Genomic DNA, 19,235 nt, shown 5'->3' on the forward strand with positions numbered 1-19,235 from the left:
TGACACCCCCACTGACACGTCCGTGTGGGGGGCCTGGCCGCACCAGCTGGCTTGGAGTGCACTGTGTGCTCCCCCCACCTCAGAGGTCCCCGATGTCATCTCTGTCCCGCAGGTCAGCTACATGGAGATTTACTGCGAGCGTGTCCGTGACCTTCTGAACCCCAAGAACAAGGGCAACCTGCGCGTGAGGGAGCACCCGCTGCTGGGGCCCTACGTGGAGGACCTGTCCAAGCTGGCTGTCACCTCCTACAATGACATCCAGGACCTCATGGACTCAGGGAACAAGGCCCGGTGTGTGCGGGGCGACGCCCCCACCCTCCCTGCCCTCCCCCTACCACCCACGCAACTCCGAGTCTCTCTGAGGGACACCTGTCCTTGGGGCGCCTGTTGGTATCCCCATGGGGTCTGTCCAGCGGCCCCCATGGAGGTGTGGCCCTTGTGGGCCTAAGGACATCCAGGGCACATGCCAGCCCATGGGGGCCTCCAGCTCCCCGGGAAGGGGACGTTGTCACCTACACAGGGTCTGCTCCTCCTGGGGGGTCAGGCTGTGCGCCCTGGGGGGCGGTGGCTGCCCTGGGTGGGGCCAGGCTGTGAGGACCAGCCCTGCCTGCTTGGAGGGCAGATGGCCCTCTGGACGGGGGCATGTGGGGAGGGTCGGCCACAAGGTGCTGCCGGCCATGAGCTATTGGTCTCTGTGACCACGCTGCCCCGGGCCACCCAGCCTAGGAGGGTCTGCCCTGGTTGTCATGGCAACAGTCCCCCGCCTTCTGCCACGCAGGGACTCCCGGGAGGGTGAGGATCCCTGGCCAGTGGCCTGCCCTGCACTCAGCAGGGGTCCCCGGGGGCTTTTCTACCTCTGTGGAGGCAGCTGTCAGGCAGCGAGCCCAGCCTGGGGGCTTCCCTGGGGGCTCTGCACGGCAGCGACATCGGGACCAACCACTGGCCTCCGCTCGGCAGCCTCGGGCCTTCTCCCCCAAGGCCGTGCTGGCCCTCCCCGGATCGGCCGTGTGGGTGGACAGTAGAGCCCCCTTTCCCTTCTGGGGGTCTTTCCATGTCACAGCCTGCAGGCCACCGCGCAGGGGGCTCTGCTCAGCCCCTGGAAGCAGGGCACCCCCAGTCACGGGGCCCCGAGTGCCAGGCTCGAGTTGGGGGCCGAAGGAGCCACCAACGGACGCAGTCGGCAGGCAGTGTGGGCCCCGCCCGAGCTCTACAGGAGGCACGGTCGCCACCAGGCCGGGCAGGGCGGCCCCGGGAGCCCGGGGAGGTGACGTCTAGTGACCTGGTCGAGCGGGCCAGCAGCACCAGCGGCCCCCACGCCCGACCACGGGACACCGGGTGACCGCGTGTGGCTTCTGTTCCCCAGGACCGTGGCAGCCACGAACATGAACGAGACCAGCAGCCGCTCCCACGCCGTCTTCAACATCATCTTCACGCAGAAGCGCCACGATGCAGAGACCAACATCACCACAGAGAAAGTGAGTTCAGCCTCGGCGGGCGGGGCCCCTGGCCGGGGACTGGGTCGGGCTGGTCAGGCGGGCGAGGAGGCCAAGCCGGATGCCGGCCCGTGAGGCACGGGCGCAGACCATTCCCTGCCCAGCTTGGGCCTCGGTGAGGGGCTGGCCAGGCCTGCGAGGCCACCTCCTCTCGGTGTTTGGTGCCACGTGGGTGTGGAAGGGACTGAGTGGAGGGGCCGTGGACCCTGGAACAGCCTCCTGCCAGGCAGTTATGGTGGAGACTGTAGGGCCGAGGAGGGACGTCTCCAGGGCAGCCCCACTGGCCGGAGACGCCTCGGGGGCCCTTGGAGGGCGGTGTCGAAGGCCGCAGGTTGTGAGTGCCCGTCACAGGCTGACCGTGGGCCCTGGTGCAGGCTGGGGGTGCCCCTCACCCCGTGGGCGCCGGCATCTGTGAGCACAAAGGAGAGGTTGTGCTGAGCGGCCCCGCCCACTGCCCCCGCCCCAGATGCCTTTCCCACGAGCCTTGACCTTGTCAGTGGACCCAGGCAGGGGTCTCGTCTCCTGGGGCCTTTATCCAGACATGCCGCCTGTGGGCGCTGGAGGGGCAGTAGGGCGGGCGCCCTCCGTGGGTGTGACTCTAGGCATCTCGATTTCTCTGACTGGGCACCCCCCATCGCCACCCTGCCAGCCAGGCCCTGCTCCCGGGGGCAGCACCCTGGGGTCCGCAGAGTGGCCAGGGGGAGTTCTGGGTGCTCAGTCCCTGATGATGCCGGGTCACCCTGGCCTGGCGCCGTCCTCCCGCGGGCCTGGGAGGGTGGGGTTGATGGAGCTGGACCTGAGCCGGCGGCCTGGCTGCGGCTGCCTGCTGCTCCCACCCCTCGGGCTCAGGGCAGCTGGCGGTCCCACCAGGCGGCTCCTGCCCGCAGCCCTGGGCTTCCCCGGGCGCATGCGGCTGCCCAGCCCGGGCTGTGCGAGTGCGGGGGAGGGGGCCCCTGCCCAGTGCCCGGGCGGCTCCGGGGGCAGCGGGCAGTGGGGGAAGGGGCTCCCGGAGCCAGGTTCAGATCCCACCACACGATGAGCCTGGTCTGTGGCACGGGGGATAGCGACAGTGACATGCGGGTGAAGAGCGGCCAGCAGGCAGGGCACAGCAGGTGCCAGCTGCTGGGGGCAGGCCGTGCAGCCTCCCAGGGAAGGTGGCCTCCTCCTCAGAGGAGAGCGGGGAGAGCTGAGAGCAGAGGTCGCTGTGCTCCGCAGGGCTGGGCGCTCCGGCCCCGGGGAGGGGGGGCCCACGCAGCGTCCCAGCTCCTGCACGTGACACACGTGTCCCCGCAGGTGAGCAAAGTCAGCCTGGTGGATCTGGCCGGGAGCGAGCGGGCCGACTCCACAGGGGCCAAGGGCACGCGCCTCAAGGTAGGGCCGCCCCCCACCGGGGTCCCCTCCGGCTTGCCGGCGGGGCCTGACGCCCAGCGGCTCCAGGGCCAGGGGGCGGTGGGGAGCAAGGACCGAGACCCTGGGGGCGGGGGAGGCGGGCCGGCCTTGGGTGGGCGCCCCCTTTGCTCCTGCTCTCATGGGACGGGGAAGCGGGGAGGGTCAACGGCAGAGGGCTGGGCGCTGGGCCTCCATCAGGGCCGAGTGGCTCAGGCCCGGTCCTGCCGGAGCGAGGGGCCTGAGGCCTCCTGACGCCCGGCCTCATCTTCCCTACGCAGGAAGGAGCCAACATCAACAAGTCCCTGACCACCCTGGGCAAGGTCATCTCCGCGCTGGCCGAGATGGTGAGCGGGCTCCAAGTGCCGCGACAGCTGGGCTCGGGGTGGGGGGGACAGCGGGCGCCTCCGTCCTGCCCTGCTGGGGGGATCCGGGAGCGGCCACCGGTCGCTGCTGTGGGGCCAGGTTCACGGAAAAGCCCAGAGGCTTGGAGGTGAGGGGGGTCCCCGGGTTGGAGATGGAGCCATGACCCTGTCACTCTCCCGAGCCTCAGTTGTCCCACCTGTGAAATGGGGATGTGCCACCTCCCCACAGGGCCCTGGGGGTGGCCTTGGGCTGCGGGCGGGGCAGTGACCTTGGGTGGCCCCCCGGGCTGTCTGTCAGGGGGAACCGGGACCCTCGGGGTGAGGGGCTGGGCCTGGTGGGTGGTGGAGGGGAGGCAGTGTGGCGAGGGGGGCTCGGGCTGTGCTTGGGCTCCTCCCACCCTTTCGCCCCTGGGCCCAGCACGCTCCGTCCTCAGACTCTGCCTTTGCTTTTGCAGGACTCTGGGCCCAACAAGGTAAGCACCTTCTTTCCTCGCTTCTCGGGGAGTGGGGGGGGTCTCAGCCCTCTCGGGCGGGTGTGCGGGGAGCCTGAGAAGCAGCGCAGCCGCGGGACACACCAGCCCCGATCAGAGCTGGGCCGGTGCCGGTGCGGGGAGAGCAGCGCCGCGGGGGTGGATGAGCGATGGCGGGAAATGAGGTCATGATGAATGAACGGGGGTGAGCCTCGCAGAGGACAGAACTGGGCTGTGAGGGTGACCCTGAGCAGGACGGCGGCCTCTCGTCAGCATGGCTGGGGGCCGGGGGCGTCATGGGAGCGGTGGCTCCAGGGCGGGGGCCTGGGGGCTGAGGAGCACCCGGTGGGCACTCACCCTGCCGTTGGAAAGCCCGCCGAGCGGTGTGAGGTGCCCAGGTGGGAGGAGCTTGGTTTGCGTGAGGAGCGGGGGGGAGGAGTCGGGCGTCAGGGGCCGCGAGGAGGCGCGAGGGGAGCCGCGCGGGGGCCCGAGAGGAGCTAACCGTGCGGTTGTGTGTGAGGAGACGTGGGGGGACGCACGTGCGGAGGCGGGGGTCCCGGGAGGGGCTGTGAGGAGCTCTGTGAGGAGGTGAGAGAGTGCGGGAAACCGCGACGCCGGGTGGCACTGTGTGAGGAGCCGTGAGACGCTTCGGGGGCAGATGCACAAGGACCTGTGAGATGGGCTGTGTGGCGAATTATGGGCAAGTGTGGACCGTGTTGGGGGAAGTGAACGGGTAACTGTGAGGAGACGGAGGGACTCTGGGGACCGTGAGGAGCCGTGTGAAGACTGAGGGGCTGTGCGTGAAAGGCGCGGGGACTGTGTGTGGGAGCCGGGGCCCTGGGAGGAGTTGTGCGCCCGGCTGTGCTGCAAGCCTGGTGCTCTGGGCAGGCACTCTGCGTGAGGAAGTGCAGGAAGTACTGAGGAACCGCGTGATGAGCCGTGGGAGGAGCTCGGCAAGGGAGTGGGAGGAGCTGCGCGGAACTCTGGGGAACGGGGTGGGGAACCGTGTGAGGGAACAAGGAAGGGACCGTGAGGAGCTGTGATGGGGGCTTCGTAGGAACAGGGCGAGACCAGTTTGGGGGGCAGCGCCGGGAGCCGGGAGCGCGGGGGCCCGTGGGTGATGAGGCCAGAGGGCCGGGCCTGACCTGCTCCCCAGCGCCATCAGGAAGCAGCTGACCGTGATCTAGCGGAAGCGGCCATGGGTTGCCGCGGGCTCAGGAAGGCTGACTGCAGCTGGGTGCGCCCGCGGTGTGAGGAGCCGCTGGCAGGGGGGGCGGCCGGCGGGACGGCGGAGGGTCAGGGTGGCGAAGGTCCTGGAGCTGAGGCACTCGAGGCCGGGCAGGCGGAGTGGAGGGCGGAACGTGTGAGGGAGCCACCGAGCCAGAGGCGCCGCTTGGGCTCCTCGTGGAGTGACCGGGTGACCGTGGGGCGTTTAGTGTGGGAACGAGAATGTGACAAACGTGGCAGGGAATTCACTCTCAGGGGTTAAGTGATCAAAACACGCGATACAAGTAGAGTCTCTTCACCCACCAAGTTTGCAGTGGGAAAGAAGCTGCGCCCTGGTGGCCAGACGCTCCCACACCTGCCCTCTCGCGGGGGAGCCGCGCGGCATTTCCTCCCGCCCCCCAGTGGCGGGTCCCGGGAGCGGCCATGACTCGCGGGCCCTGCAGGCTCCCCTCGGGGATGCCGTGTCTGCACCCCGAGGACACCCTGCGGGGCCCTGGGGGCTGCTGCGGAGCGGACGCTCCGGAAGCAAAAATGTGCACGAACGAGGGACGTGGGGAAGTTCCTCTGCCACGGTTAGTGGCGCTTGAGGGGGCCTCGTCCTGACGGGGGGAGGGGGTGGGGAGGGGGACCAGGTTGTTGGGGGCTTTGGAGCCGCTTAGGCGGGACGGGCCCGGGCCTGGCGGAGGCGGCTGCACGTGCACGGGGAGGGGGCCCCGCAGGGCTTCCCGCAGGCGAGGGGTCTCTTCCCCTCAGTCGGCAGAGCTGCTGGCGGCGTCTGTGGGCTGATGGGCTCGCGCTGGTCCTTCTGACGGCGCGGAGTGCGGAGGCACTGGTCCTGGCCACTGGCATCAGCCTGCCCGGGCTCGGCCGGCCGTGTGGCCCAGACACACCGTGGTGACGGAGGAGGGGGAGGCCAGGGAATGTGCTGGCAAGTCCCTGAAGCAGCCCGAGCGGAGGCACTGGGGCTTGGGGTGGGCTGGAGAGGCCTTGGGAGCGGGCCCCGCCCTGAGCTCCAGGCAGCCTGGACCTCGGGGACCCACCTGTGCTTGAGCCCCTCTTCCTTGCTCCTCCGGTGGGCTCGGGGCTGACCTTGGACGCTCCTCTCCTGCAGAACAAGAAAAAGAAGAAGACAGATTTCATTCCGTACAGAGATTCGGTGCTGACCTGGCTTCTCCGGGAAAACCTGGGTGAGGACTCGCCCGACCCGGATCCGACACCCGGCCCGGCCGCCGCCCTGTACTCCCCGGCCGGGGAGGGTGCCCATCCTTTCCGGGTGGAGCAGCGAGCCCGGGGGCTCCTCCCGGGGGCCCGACGCAAGCCGGGGACCCGGGTGGCCCTCGGGGCTGCAGATGAGCAGCCGCTGTGTCGGCGCTGCTGGCTCAGGGTTGTGACGCCCAGACCGAGGCCACCCTCTGGGCCTCGGTGATTCTGGGGAGCCCTCTGGCTGGCTCTTGGGGGGCTGCCTTGGTTCCCCCTCCTCCCCTCCACCTGAGCTCTGAGCCAGTGGGACGGATGGGGAGACGGAGCTGGAAACGCCCCAACTCCGATGTCTTCCCACCCAAAATGGCCTTGGGGTCCTCCCCACCTACACTTACAGTGGGGGCCTGACACCCAGGAACGTAAACTGAGCCCCGGGCTGACCCAATGGACGTGGACAGCTGGGGGTCTCCAGCCTTCCTCGGCTGCATGGCGGGACCCTGCACCCCAGAACCAGCCTAGCTGGTCCCCGGCTCGGGCCAGCGTCGGGTGCAGTGTCAGGCCACCCGGTGGAGGAGAGGGCAGATGGGAGACCCCGGGGGCAGGTGGGCCCCCCGAGAGAGGACACGAGAGTCACAGGAATGAGTGTCCCTTCACCTGAGACGTGGCCAGGAGGGAGGCCTCTCCCCCAGGGCCACACCCAGGTCCCGCCCCAGGGTGGGTTGGGAGACCCTTCACAGCATGGCACCTTGAGCCCTTCGCAGTGTCACCTCGCAGTCTGTGTGGAGGCCACACCCTGGGGATGTGGTCCCCGGGACACAGGCCCCTGAGGTCTGTGGGTCCGTGCGTTTCCTGATGCCGGGATCCATGTGACCTGAGCTGGGAATCTGATACGAAACATTAGGAAATGTGTTCCAAATAGGAAAGATAAAAGTGAAATTTTTACAGGACAAAAATAGTCCTTGTAGTGAAGGCCATAAAACTCTTCACAACTTTTCTCTTTATTATGGGGAGGGGGAGGCCTGCTGGTCGTAATGTGACCCCAAATGTCAGAGAAGCATGGTTTTATGTAGACGAAAAGTGAGCAAGGTGCCTGGCTCGGTGAGGGAGGCCGGCCGCCTGCTGTCTGCTCACCTCCCAGCTACACCTGTGCGGGGGGAGGGCGGGGTGGGGGGGTTGGTGCAGCAGTGGGGCTGACCCTCCGCTGGGACCACCTGCTCTCCTCCCACAGGCGGGAACTCGCGGACAGCGATGGTGGCGGCGCTGAGCCCCGCAGACATCAACTACGATGAGACACTGAGCACGCTGAGGTGTGTCCCGAGGGGGGTGGACCCTCCCTGTCCCCCACCAGCCGGCTTGAGCAGTAGTGGATCCTCTAGGTGCCTCCTTGCAGGGCCGGCTCACCTGGACTTCTTGAGGCTCCAAATGGCTGGCAGGGCACCTGGCGCTTCTCGGGCCCCGTTCCGTTTCCCACTGCTTGTGGCCTCGAGTGGCCCAGGGCCCTGCCATCTGACCAGGAGAGCTGGGCTCGCGGGCTGAGCGTTTCGCCCCCACCCATGGTCCACGGAGCCACCAGGGTCTTTAACAAGCCACGGGGGGGCAGGCGTGTCTGAAGGTCCCTCTGGCCAGGGGCCGTCCCGGGCTGCGGGAAGCAGCTTAGCGGTCTGGCTCGGCGCTCTGGCCTCTTGGCTGCCACCGCAAAGGGCTGGAGTGCAAGTTAGATTCGCACCGTCCACCTGGGACCACAAGTCCAGGTGCGGAGGCCTCGTCGTGCAGAGAAGTTTCCACCCTGTCCCTTCCCCTCCCGGGGCCTCGGTTTCCCCAAGTGGCAAGCCCCCCTGTAGGTCAGTGGCCCTGGTGACTCCCTGTCGGAGATGCCCCTGCAGGTGGGCGCAGGCAGGGCTCCGGGTGCCCTTGGCCGCCGGGCGGCACAGCCCCCAACCCCCCTCTGCCGCCCAGGTATGCGGACCGGGCCAAGCAGATCCGCTGTAACGCCGTCATCAACGAGGACCCCAACAACAAGCTGATCCGCGAGCTGAAGGATGAGGTGACGCGGCTGCGGGACCTGCTGTATGCCCAGGGTCTCGGTGACATCGCCGACAGTGAGTGTCTGCGCCCGCCCGCCCGTCCCGGGCAGGGCAGCGGGGCTGTGGGGCTGGGGCAGGTCCCATTGCCCTCGCGGCCCCTCTGGCCCGAGGCCCAGGCTCTGCTCCGGGCTCCAGGCGGAGCCACCTCTGGGTGGGGGGCCGGGGTTCTGGGCTGGGCCTGGGGAGCTGCACGGTTTGGGTTTGCCGCTGGCCCAAGCAGGCTGGTGACGGTTTCCCGGAAGCCACAGCGGCCAGCCGCGGTGCCGGGGTTGTCCCCCCGTCCCGCTGAAGACCACCGCCACCCTACCTGATGCCTGGCTTGTGACGGCGCCCTCTGGAGACAAACCTGTTCTTCTGTTTCTGTCTCTCCCCCTCGCCTCCCCCCCCTTAGCCAACACTGTGCCCGGAGGACCCAAATGTGTGTATCCCCTCCGCTGCTCTCTGCGCATCCCTGCTTCGGCCCGGCCCCGCGGGGCGTAGGGCAGCACGGTGGGGGGGCGGGGCGCACGCACCCCTCCTTGGCCTTCCCCCTCTGGGGGCTGGGGGACCTGAGCCCTCTCTCTCACGGCACCCTGCGAGCCGTGATCCTGGTTCACCGCCGCGTCTGTTGGGAAATTGAGGCAACAGGGAGGCGCGGGGCAGTCAAGGCCTCCTCTGGCCGAGCGTGGCTGAGGTCAGGCTCTCTGCTTGCCGTGCTCCTAGAGGCCTGAATGTCAGCACAGGGGCTGGGACAGCTCACAGGGCCGGGTCCATCCCCGGCTCCTGGCTCCGGCCCCCCTCTGACCCCACCCACCCCAAGGCCCCTTCCCCTGGAAACGCCAGGAGTGTGAATGCTGCCACGTCCTCCCAGCCTGCGTCTCCCGCTGGCTGTGGGCCCGGCTCCCTGGGCAGGGGCACGTGCTGGGGCCTCTCCACCCCGGGGGCCACAGGGCGCCCTCAGTTTCCCTAGTGCCTGTGCTGTCCTACGTCTGCCGCTGCTCTGCTGTGTGTCTGCTTCTGCCAGGAGGGGCCTGGGCACCTCCCACCCCAGGGGGTGTGGCAGCCCCAACTCCCGGGCCTTGGGGGGCAGGGAGGCTAGGGCGGCGGGGGGCCCAGAGCAGCTTCTTGGGGTGGAGGAGTGGGGGCTCCCTCGGCGGTCCCACAGTCCACGGCTCAGCCAGGGCGCTCAGCGGGGCGGACAGCACCGCCCGCGCCCACAGCTCAGGGTGCGTGGCGGGCTGGTGGGTGGCGGGCGCGACGTGGGGCAGAGAGGATGAGGAGGAGCGTCAGGGCCTGGGTGCAGGGGGGCCGCCGGGCAGTGACAGCAAAGGGCGGTGGGCAGGAGGGCAGGGAGGCCGGTGGCCCGCAGGCTTGGCATGTGTGCGGGGGGAGCGCAGGCCCCGGGCGGGGATGCCGAGGGACCTGGCGGCGCAGCCGCACCGTGGCGGGGGCAGCATTGCATGTGCTCGTCCGGGCGCCCAGCTCGTGGTCCCTGCTTGCTACCTTCTCTTTTCCTGCCTCTTGCTTTTTCCCAACTTGGTCTTTCTTTTCTCTCCTCCCGTCTGTCTGCCCCCCTTCCTCCCGTAGACGTGTCCGACCTTGAGAACAATAACCGTAACCGTGGCGGGGCGGAGCTGAGTCCAGCCCCTGACAATCTCTCCACAGTGACCAACGCCCTGGTGGGCGTGAGCCCCTCGTCCTCGCTCTCGGCCCTGTCCAGCCGTGCCGCCTCTGTGTCCAGCCTGCACGAGCGCATCTTGTTTGCCCCGGGCAGTGAAGAGGCCATAGAAAGGCTGAAGGTGAGGCAGGGCCGGGCTCGGACCTGGTGGGCGCTAGGCCAAGATCCCTCCTCTTGGATGGTCGCAGGCGGAGGGGCTTGGTCAGAGGTGAAGTGAGCCGTGCAGGGGGACGCGGGGTGCGTCTCGGCCCCCGACCCCAAGCACCCCATCCAGTGGGTCGGTGCGCCCTGTCCAGGACCATGGGGCCCATCTGCTGATTAGGGCGGGGGTCCTAGGGCCTCTGTGTCCTCCTTCCCGGGTTTCTGTGCTTATACCTGCTCCTGCATGGTCTTCACCCTCCTGGCTTGGCCACGGGCGGCTGCATTTAGGGTTTGGGTTACTGGCTTCCTTCAGCGAGTGGGAACAAGGTGTGGGTGTGAGCGGTGGACGGCGAGCCCAGACAGAGGGGACAACGGCACAGGCGCCAGACCCGGGCTGATGAGGGGTGGGCTGTGCGGCCCGCCTGGGGCCACCTGAGGTGGGGGGCTCCACTGGGGGGATAGGGTCCCACTTGGGGTGTGGGAGGCGTCCACCCGGGATGGACCTGGGGTGCAGAGGCCCACTGGAATGTGGGGACTGGGAAGGAAATGGGGAGGCGGTGCTGGTGTGGGAAGTGTCATCCGTCTCACCCGTGGTCCAGGGGCATCCGAGCCTCAGAACCGGTGTCAGCGTCTCCCCGCGTGTTTGTTTCTCTCTCTGGGTTTATTCTGCCTTTCTCTCTGTTCTCTGGGTGTGTCCACAGGAAAGACACGCGTCCTTCGCACGTATTAACTCTCAGCCTTTCACCTTGATTTTTCAGACTTCGAGCAGCCTGGATGGACCTGGGAATTGGGGTGTCGGGCCTTGCAGGCCTGGCTACTCGCCTCCTCTTTGCCTGGCACCCAGGCCTCTGCCCACTGCCTGCCCCCTGCCCTGACCTCGCTCTGCTCTGTCTGCTCCCCAGGAGACGGAGAAGATCATCGCTGAGCTCAACGAGACCTGGGAGGAGAAGCTGCGGCGGACGGAAGCCATCCGGATGGAGAGGTGGGCGGTGCGGGCGGGGGGCCGGCAGCAGCCCTGTGCTCAGCTCTCGGCTCCTGTACCCAGGGGTGGCCGCGTCCAGTGCAGGACATACCCGTCCCCTCTCATCCAGTGACCCCCCCCCGCCCCCGGTCACCAATGGCCCCATTGACCTGATTCCCAGTCAGGGGACCAGTCCCTCAAGTGGGCACCTGAACTCATTGACCAGATGAAACATCGTCTGGGTGCTGACCCCCGCTCTGTCCCCCAGGGAAGCGCTGCTGGCCGAGATGGGCGTGGCCATGAGGGAGGACGGCGGCACCCTGGGGGTGTTCTCTCCCAAAAAGGTAGGAGCCGGCCATTCTCTGGGCTGCCCCGATGTGGACAGGGCTGGGGGACCTGCGGCCCCTGGCAGGGTGTCAGCTCCTGGAAGGTCAGCAGGGTCCTCCTGGGAGCAGGGAGAGCGACTCCAGGCACCCGGCCAGGCTCCCCCGCGGCCATCCCTTCCCTGTGTGGAGCCTAGACCCTGCCTCCTCATGGTGGTTTGTCTCTATGGCCTTAGGGCGTCAGAGAGGTCACTTAGCTGCCTGAGGGGTGGATTGGGCCCCTCAGGTTGGGGTGAGACCGGGGTCCTGAAACAGGTGGGGCCTGGACCCCCCAGGAGCCTGCACCCCTCATGGGCAGGGCCTGGCTGGACACGAGCTGGGAGCCAGCTGCCCTCTTGGAGATTGGCTGAAGTAGGGTTTGGCTGTCCCAGCAGGGACCCCTCTTCTCCCACCCAGGCCCAGCTTGCCCATGGCCCCGGCCCTCAAATGGAGCAGAGCACCACTCCCTGTTCAGTAGCTCAGATGGGGCGAAGCATGAACATCAGGGAAAAAGTCTCTGCATGATTCTAGGGCCCAGACCCACACACCCATGCACCCACCCCAAAGATTGCCAGACCCTTAGAGCCCTTAGGAGCTTAGCTTCAAGCCCAGAAGCCTTCCTGGAAGGCAGTGGCGGTCTGTTCTGACCCCAGCACGGGACTCTGCAGGCCTTGCCCCTGCTGCCTTGTTGGTGAGGAAGTGCCTGGCTGACTTTTCACCCCAGCAAAGCGTTTCTTTGTTTGCCAGTCTCGGAAGCTGGCGGCATGTAGAGCCCCCGCTGAGCCATTGGGGCCCCAAGAGAAAAGGAGCACGGGGCGCTGGTACGATGGGCACATCCGCTAGGGTGGCTGCTCCCTGGGGACAGGGCCAGGCTCCTCAGGCTCCTTCTGCACCCATGCACTCCGGCCCAGGGAGCACCTGAGGCCTAGAAGCAGGAAGGAGGGGTGCCTGGGAGGACCTCGGCAGGGCGGGGAGCAGGTGGCACCCTGGTGGGGTCCTACTTCACTCCCTTTTGGACAGGCCTTTGGTTTTCGTTTAGAATGCATTGTTCTTGAGCCATTGCATTGCCTCTGGGCACAGTGCCCCGGGGTGGGCAGGCGAAGCTGGGGTACAGGTGTCCTCGGGAGACTGGCTGTGCAGTCTTTTGGCTTCATTGGTGGCAGAGGGATTTGCTGGTGGCCCCGGGTCTGGACATTGTCCAGGAGTGGGAGGACAGTGGGGTCCCCAGGACTCTGGAGAAGCACATGGGCCAGCTGGGTCCCCCGCTTGGCCCCGTGGAGGGAGCACAGGCCCTTCCTGGCTGGACGCCTTCTGCACTCAGGGGAAGGGGCCGCTGTGGCTGGTCTGTCCTGTGTCTGATGACCAGGTGTCCACAACCCTGTGCAGGGGTGTTAGAGGGGTTTGTAGCTCAGGGTGGGGGCAGCTTGCCCCAAGGTGCCAGGTGGGAAACGGGAAGCTGTTCCAGCCTCTGGCATTTTGCAGGATCCTTGCCCGGGACCGGGTGTGAGGTCAGGAAGTGTCGGGGCCCAGAGACCCCGGGTGAGAGCAGCGGAGAAAGTGAAGATAGGGGGTGCTGGTCCAAGGCCCAGCGGACAGAGCCTGCAGTGGCTGCCCTGGGCACGGGATGGGGTGGGGAGCCGAGGGCAGTGCTTAGACGGGGCAGCTGGCGAGAGGTGGTCACCTTGGCTTTGGGTCATGCTTTGGTAGACCCGTGGTTAGGACAGGTGTGGGTGTCTGACCTGGGGGGCTCAGGGGGACTTTTTTCACAGCCTCTCTGCTCCCTGGCATCCAGGGCCCGACCCCTCCCTGCCCAGCGTCCTAATCCCGGGGCCCTCAGCTCCTGGCTGCCCCGGTTGGAATGGGGACCTGCAGCCCTGTTCTAGGATGGAGGACCAGGCCCAGGCCCCGTGGGACCCAGCCTTGCCCTGCACATCCCAGGGCCTACCACAGCCTCCGAGCACTCCCTGGGCCCTCAAGTGCTCAGAGCTGGGGTCCCAGCCCCTCCCGAAGCCCAGCCCCTCAAGTGCCGCCTGGCAACTGTCCTACCAAGACTCTGGGGTCCCCATCAAAGTCTCCTCCTCAGGAGCCTTTTCCTTCACATCTCCTCTTCTCTCTGCCAGGTTGGGAGGATATTGTGTCCCCAGAGAGGCCAGGCCTAGGGCAGGTGGCGGTAAGGTCCTGGGGAGAGAGAGGGCAGCAGGCAGCCCGGGCCGGGCTCCCGCTCCCCGCAAAAACAGGTGACCCTTCTATCTCCGCAGACGCCGCATCTTGTCAATCTGAATGAGGACCCGCTCATGTCTGAGTGCCTTCTCTACTACATCAAGGATGGGATCACCAGGTGGGGGTCGGCGGGGTGAGGGGAGGGGTGGGCTCCTCCACTGAGGGGTCGCTGAGCCCGGGCATCTGCTGGCAGGGGTGCTGTGGGCCCCTCTGGGCAGTGTGGCTCCCCCAGGCCAGGCCGCTTGGGGGGCTGTCCCCCGGACCCCCGCTTGTGCTCTCCAGGCATTTCCCGTAAGAGCTGGGCATCCTGGGGGCTGCAGGGGGACCAGGCAGGCCAGTGGGTGGCGTCGTGGTGCCGTGGGTCCAGCCGGCGCTGATGACCGCACCACACACACAGAGTGGGCCGGGAAGGCGCAGAAAAGCGTCAGGACATAGTCCTGAGCGGGCACTTCATCAAGGAGAAGCACTGCGTCTTCCGGAGCGACTCCCGAGGGGGCAGTGAAGGTATGGCCTCCCCCGGCCCCACCCCTACCCGGTGCTGCTGGTGTCGCCCTCCTGGCTCCCCACTCAGTCCCGGGAGCCCCCCCGCCCCCCCCGAAAGGTGCTCTGAAGGCTGGGCTGGGGACATGCAGCTCCGTCCCTGCACAGGGGGCTGGTTCGGGTGCTCACGGGCGGGAGGGCACTGAGCCTGGATCGAAGGGACGGTGATTCTTAGGCCACGCCTTCCCGTGGGCTGGGAGCGGCCATCTGTCCATCTCCCTGGCTGGCCTGCCCTCGGGCCTCCGTCCCCACTGCCGGTTCTGGGCATGACCCTTCCTTCTCGAGAAGGCACCTGCTGGGCTGTCCCAGTGCCCACGGCCCCCGAGATCAGGGCAGGTGTCTGGACAGCCTCTGGGATGCAGACCAGTGACCAAAGTCCCCTCTGTGACCAGGCCACTTCAGGGTGGTGGCCTTAAACAGTGTTGCGGACGTTGGTTCTCCCAGAATTCTGTCCCCGAAGCTCTCTCTCCCCTCGGTGGGTGGGCACAAAGCCAGGAGGGGCTCTGGGACTCCTGGGGACATGTGAGCCACTGTTTTCCATCCCACCTGGAGACCCTGCAGGACGGGGCGGTCACCCAGCACGGCCTCCCCACCTCTGACCTTGGGCCCTTGAGCCTCCCAACTGGGCATCACTTTCCTCATCTGTGAGGGGCTGAGAGGCCCCTCCGGCTTCTCGAGGCCCAAGCCAGGTGCCACAGGGAGGAGAGGGGCCTGGCGGGGGCCGCGCCTGGGTGGCAGGTGGCCAGGTGGGTCGTGCCCCCTGCCCCCGACCCTGAGTGGGGCTTGCTGGGCTCAGACGGGGACGCGGCCAGGAGGACAGCCCCTCACGGTCCTCCTCTCTGTGCCCCCACCTGTCCTATAGCCGTGGTGACCCTGGAGCCCTGTGAGGGGGCAGACACCTACGTCAACGGCAAGAAAGTCACGGAGCCCAGTGTCCTGCGGTCAGGTACAGTGGGGGCAGGGGTGGCCCCTGCCCCGCCCGCTCTGCACGCGCGCCCCTCCTGCTCGTGCAGCACCTCAATCCGCCCCCGACCAGCCGGGCAGCACACAGGCCCGGGGCGGTGGGGGGAGAAGGCTGCTCCAGCGGCGCTGAGTCGACGCTGCAGGCCAGCCGAGGCGGGATTCCGGGCGGTGGGGTGCCTGTCCCAGAGCCCCGGTGGGACTGGCACGGTGTGGAACGGAGGAGCAGCCAGCGGGGTGCGCGCTGCACCAGCCTCCGGATGCCGGCCCTTGGCTTCGTATCCTCACGTTCTAAAACACACCTGGAGATATGTCTGTCTGTCTATCTATCCAGAGATTTATTTAATGGAATTGGTTCAGGAGGTGGTGAGGGCTGGACAGGCACGTGTGAAATCCACAGGCGGGACTTTCTCCTCAGGGAAGCCTCAGTTTAGCTCCTGAGGCCTTTCACCCGACGGGGGGAGGCCCACCTGTGTAACGGTGGGTGGTCTCCTGTCCTGAGGTCACGTGATTGTAGGTGCACCGTTGGGCTCCCCAGCCCGGCCAAACTGACACACAGCACTGACCATCGTGTCAACTTTGGCTGGGGTGACTTTTTGCTGAGATTGAGGGGGACCCTCCCCTTCCCCAACTGGAGGTGCAGAGGGGATGGGAGGCCTAGGAGGTAACGCCTGGCAGCCTGACGTCCAGACCTCTCCGGCCACCCTGAAGGGCCTTGTTTTTAGCTTCCAGGACTCAGGGTCCTGCCTTTGGGGTCCCGAGGGATGTTTTGAGGGAGGGACACACCGTGCGTCCTGGATTCATGGGCCTCGTGTGGCTGCCAGTGGCTGGCGTCCTCGCCTGGCAGCCAGTGTGGGGAGATGGGGCGGTTGAGCTGGGCAAGGGCAGGTCCAGAGTTTCCTTCTCCCCCCTGTTGTTTCACGATGGGGCCTGGTGTTTGCGGGCTCGGGGCAGGGCCCGGGCTGGGAGGGGAGGCCGAACTCGGGAGCTGGAGGTGGAGCTGAGGGAGGCCTGGGGAGGACCAGCCTGCAGGCCTGGGTTCTCTTGTGGGTAGAGGGGCTGAACCAGCTCTGCAGGCCTCAAGGCAGAGCTCAGGTTCCTGGAGAAAGTTGGAAAGAAACTAGGCCGTCCAAAGAAACCCCCACCGGCAGGACTATCCAGAGACAGCAGGCACTGCCCTCGTGGGACAGGTGTGCCCTGGAGGGTCCTGCAGACAGGGTGGACCCTGGCTCTGGAAACACGCAGACCCCTGCCCTGCTTCCGTCGGTGGGACAGATGGGAAGGGAATCTCCCGGCGGGAGGGGGCCCTGCAAGAGGGGGCCAACCCCAGCCCTCGGGTAGGGGAGTGCCAAGGCCCAGGGCACGGGAGCAGGAGGCCAGGCTGGCCCAGGGGTGGTACCTGTGGGGCTGTGGAGAGGACGGGGCCGTGGAGAAGCCCCAGGACTGTGTTTTGCCAACATCGCTGCTACTGAAAGGGGAGGGGCCGAGGGGTGGAACCGGGGAGAATGAGGAGGCCCGCTCAGGTCCTGGTGGAGGAGGTGGCCCCCCGGCGGGGGCGAGGGTGACAGTGGGCACAGGACCCGGGGGGCCGGCTCCTGGCAGCTGGAGGCCCTCCCAGGGGTGGGCAACGCTAGGACCCCAGTTGCATTCCTCCTCTTTCCCTTCTCCTCCCCCCTCTCACCCCCGAGACCACCCGAGGCCAAAGGTCCACCAACTCTGGCCTCGCCTCCGTCCCCCAGGAAACCGCATCATCATGGGAAAGAGCCATGTGTTCCGGTTCAACCACCCTGAGCAGGCAAGGCAGGAGCGTGAGCGCACGCCCTGCGCGGAGACGCCCGCTGAGCCCGTGGACTGGGCCTTCGCCCAGCGTGAGCTGCTGGAGAAGCAGGGCATCGACATGAAGCAGGAGATGGAGCAGAGGTGAGGCCCCAGGGGCTGCCGCCAGGGTGCCCCCCGAACCCGCCGTCGCCCGGCCTGCCCTCACCCCCGCGCGCTCTTACAGGCTCCAGGAGCTGGAGGACCAGTACCGCCGGGAGCGCGAGGAGGCCACCTACCTACTGGAGCAGCAGAGGCTGGTGAGGGCGGCCCGCCCGCCAGGCCCCTCGCGGGGCTCAGGGCACCCAGGGTCCCTGCTCGCCCGGCCCTGTGCTTGGCTGCCCGAGCGCTCGCTGCGGTGGGGCTGCGTCCGGGCGCCCTGGGCCCAGGCCCGGGTGGGAGGGCTGGGGACGGTCTGGTGTCCACGTGGCACCACAGGCCTTGCGTCTGTGCCCAGGACTACGAGAGCAAGCTGGAGGCCCTGCAGAAGCAGATGGGCGCCCGGTTCTACCCGGAGGTGAACGAGGAGGAGGAGGAGCCGGGGGATGAAGGTGAGGGAGCTCGTCCGGTGTGGAGGTGGGCTGGGGAGGGGTCTCAGGGAAGAGGCGGCCCCGGGCCGCTCCCTGCAGGTCAGCTGGTTGGCAGCTTTGCCCTGGGGTCCCTGGCCTGAAGGCAGGATTTAAGAGGCTGTGCTGCAGCAGGAAAGCACCTGTGCATACACACGCACACGTGTGTGCACACGCCTGCTGGTTGTGGCGGGGGCGGCCTGGAGCACGAGGAGGACGGGGCGGGGTGGGCGCTCCCAGGCGGGTGCCCTGCGTCCACTCACCCCTGTCCTGCCCGATGGAGGCTGGTGCTCCTCCCCGGACAATGTCTCTGCTCCACACCTTGGGACCCGCTGTGGGAACGTTTGCTTGGGCGGCCCACTGGCTGACCTCTTGCTGCCCGGGGCCCGAGGATGGCTTAGGGGCAGGGTGTTCACGTCCAGCTCGGCCTCCGGTCAGCTGGTCGGGACCTTTGTGCTGACGTGACCAGGCCTCCCCTGTCTGGACTCGTCCACCCGAGAGGGTGTGTGGGACAAGCCCCAGTCTGCCCTCCTGCCCCCGCCCCACTGCTGCCCCCCAGGTCCTTGCTGAGCTCCAGCCCGACTCTCAGGACCCTGGCGCTCACACTGGTGGAGCTGGCGGCCTCTTTCGGGCGCAAGGGTCGTTCCCTGCAGCAGAGCTTGCTGCCAGTTAGTGTGAAAGTGGGGACCCGAGCCCCGAGCCCCCAGCCCCATGATGACCACGTGCGCCTCTCCCCACAGTCCAGTGGACGGAGAGGGAGTGTGAGCTGGCGCTGTGGGCCTTCCGGAAGTGGAAATGGTACCAGTTCACGTCCCTGCGGGACCTGCTGTGGGGCAACGCCATCTTCCTCAAGGAGGCCAACGCCATCAGCGTCGAGCTCAAGAAGAAGGTGGGCCCCTGCCGCCGCCCCTGCCCCCGCTGTCTGCGCCTCGGAGGGCGGGCGTCACCCATCCTGCTTCCTGCCGGGCCTCGGTGCCAGGCTGCTCTGCCTCCCGGGAGGGCGGGGCGGACCCCCTGACCTGCAGCCCCCAGGAGGAGGGTGGGCAGTTGGAGGGGGGGCCCGGGACTGACAGAGGGGGACACGCAGGCAGGCCGGTGGGCAGGTGGAGCCTCCTCTCCAGCGGCCGGTGGGAAGGTTCCGGGAACGGTTGAGGGACAGGCAGCGGGATCTCTGGGAGCGGGAAAGAGGCCCTTCCAGGGCCAGGCTCCGCCCTCTCTGGGGCTGACGGGCATCCTCCTCACTGGTCACAGGTCCAGTTCCAGTTTGTCCTCCTTACGGACACACTGTACTCCCCACTGCCGCCTGACCTGCTGCCCCCAGAGGCCGCCAAAGACCGAGAGACTCGCCCTTTCCCCCGAACCATTGTGGCCGTGGAGGTCCAGGACCAGAAGAACGGGGCCACCCACTACTGGACGCTGGAGAAACTCAGGTGCAGCGGGTGGGCCGTGCGGTGGGCAGTGGGGCGGGCTGCTCCCCGAGCCTGGGCTGAGGCCACTGAAACGGAGGTGGACGTGGGATGCACGGGGCTCACGTGTCCAGGCAGCTTTTTCTCCTGTTTTGATATCTTTTAAAATCAGACGAAAAAAAATAAGTTCCTACTTACTCCAGCCTCGTTATAGAATCCATATTCTCCTCGACCAGAGCAGTGACAAAGTTTGGAGGAAGGGGCGGGTGAGGCGCTGCAGGAAGCTGGGGGCTCCTCCACCTGGGGGGGTGGAGGAGGGCTGGGTGGGGGCCCAGGGAGGACGGCCAGGTGTCCTGGGAGGTGTCTGCCCTACGGCTCTACC

At 67.4% G+C, this 19,235-nt stretch overlaps 1 protein-coding gene across 2 annotated transcripts in view; it reads left to right on the forward strand.

The window, feature by feature from the left end:
* KIF1A (kinesin family member 1A) overlaps positions 1–19,235 on the forward strand; it is a 92,630-nt gene that overhangs the window by 32,960 nt on the left and 40,435 nt on the right. For both annotated transcript variants that reach the window (XM_068544087.1, XM_068544086.1), the window contains 19 exons: positions 113–291; positions 1,364–1,475; positions 2,787–2,864; positions 3,161–3,226; positions 3,700–3,717; positions 6,053–6,128; positions 7,370–7,448; positions 8,098–8,240; positions 9,870–10,003; positions 10,926–11,005; positions 11,253–11,328; positions 13,605–13,684; positions 13,964–14,070; positions 14,969–15,052; positions 16,806–16,986; positions 17,069–17,141; positions 17,339–17,432; positions 18,188–18,336; positions 18,699–18,877. In XM_068544087.1, coding sequence (XP_068400188.1) covers positions 113–291; positions 1,364–1,475; positions 2,787–2,864; positions 3,161–3,226; positions 3,700–3,717; positions 6,053–6,128; positions 7,370–7,448; positions 8,098–8,240; positions 9,870–10,003; positions 10,926–11,005; positions 11,253–11,328; positions 13,605–13,684; positions 13,964–14,070; positions 14,969–15,052; positions 16,806–16,986; positions 17,069–17,141; positions 17,339–17,432; positions 18,188–18,336; positions 18,699–18,877 — 1,988 coding nt within the window. The remainder of the gene's footprint in view (positions 1–112; positions 292–1,363; positions 1,476–2,786; positions 2,865–3,160; positions 3,227–3,699; positions 3,718–6,052; positions 6,129–7,369; positions 7,449–8,097; positions 8,241–9,869; positions 10,004–10,925; positions 11,006–11,252; positions 11,329–13,604; positions 13,685–13,963; positions 14,071–14,968; positions 15,053–16,805; positions 16,987–17,068; positions 17,142–17,338; positions 17,433–18,187; positions 18,337–18,698; positions 18,878–19,235) is intronic.

Source organism: Eschrichtius robustus, chromosome 5, assembly GCF_028021215.1.
Source record: "Eschrichtius robustus isolate mEscRob2 chromosome 5, mEscRob2.pri, whole genome shotgun sequence".
Taxonomy (NCBI): Eukaryota; Metazoa; Chordata; class Mammalia; order Artiodactyla; family Eschrichtiidae; genus Eschrichtius; species Eschrichtius robustus.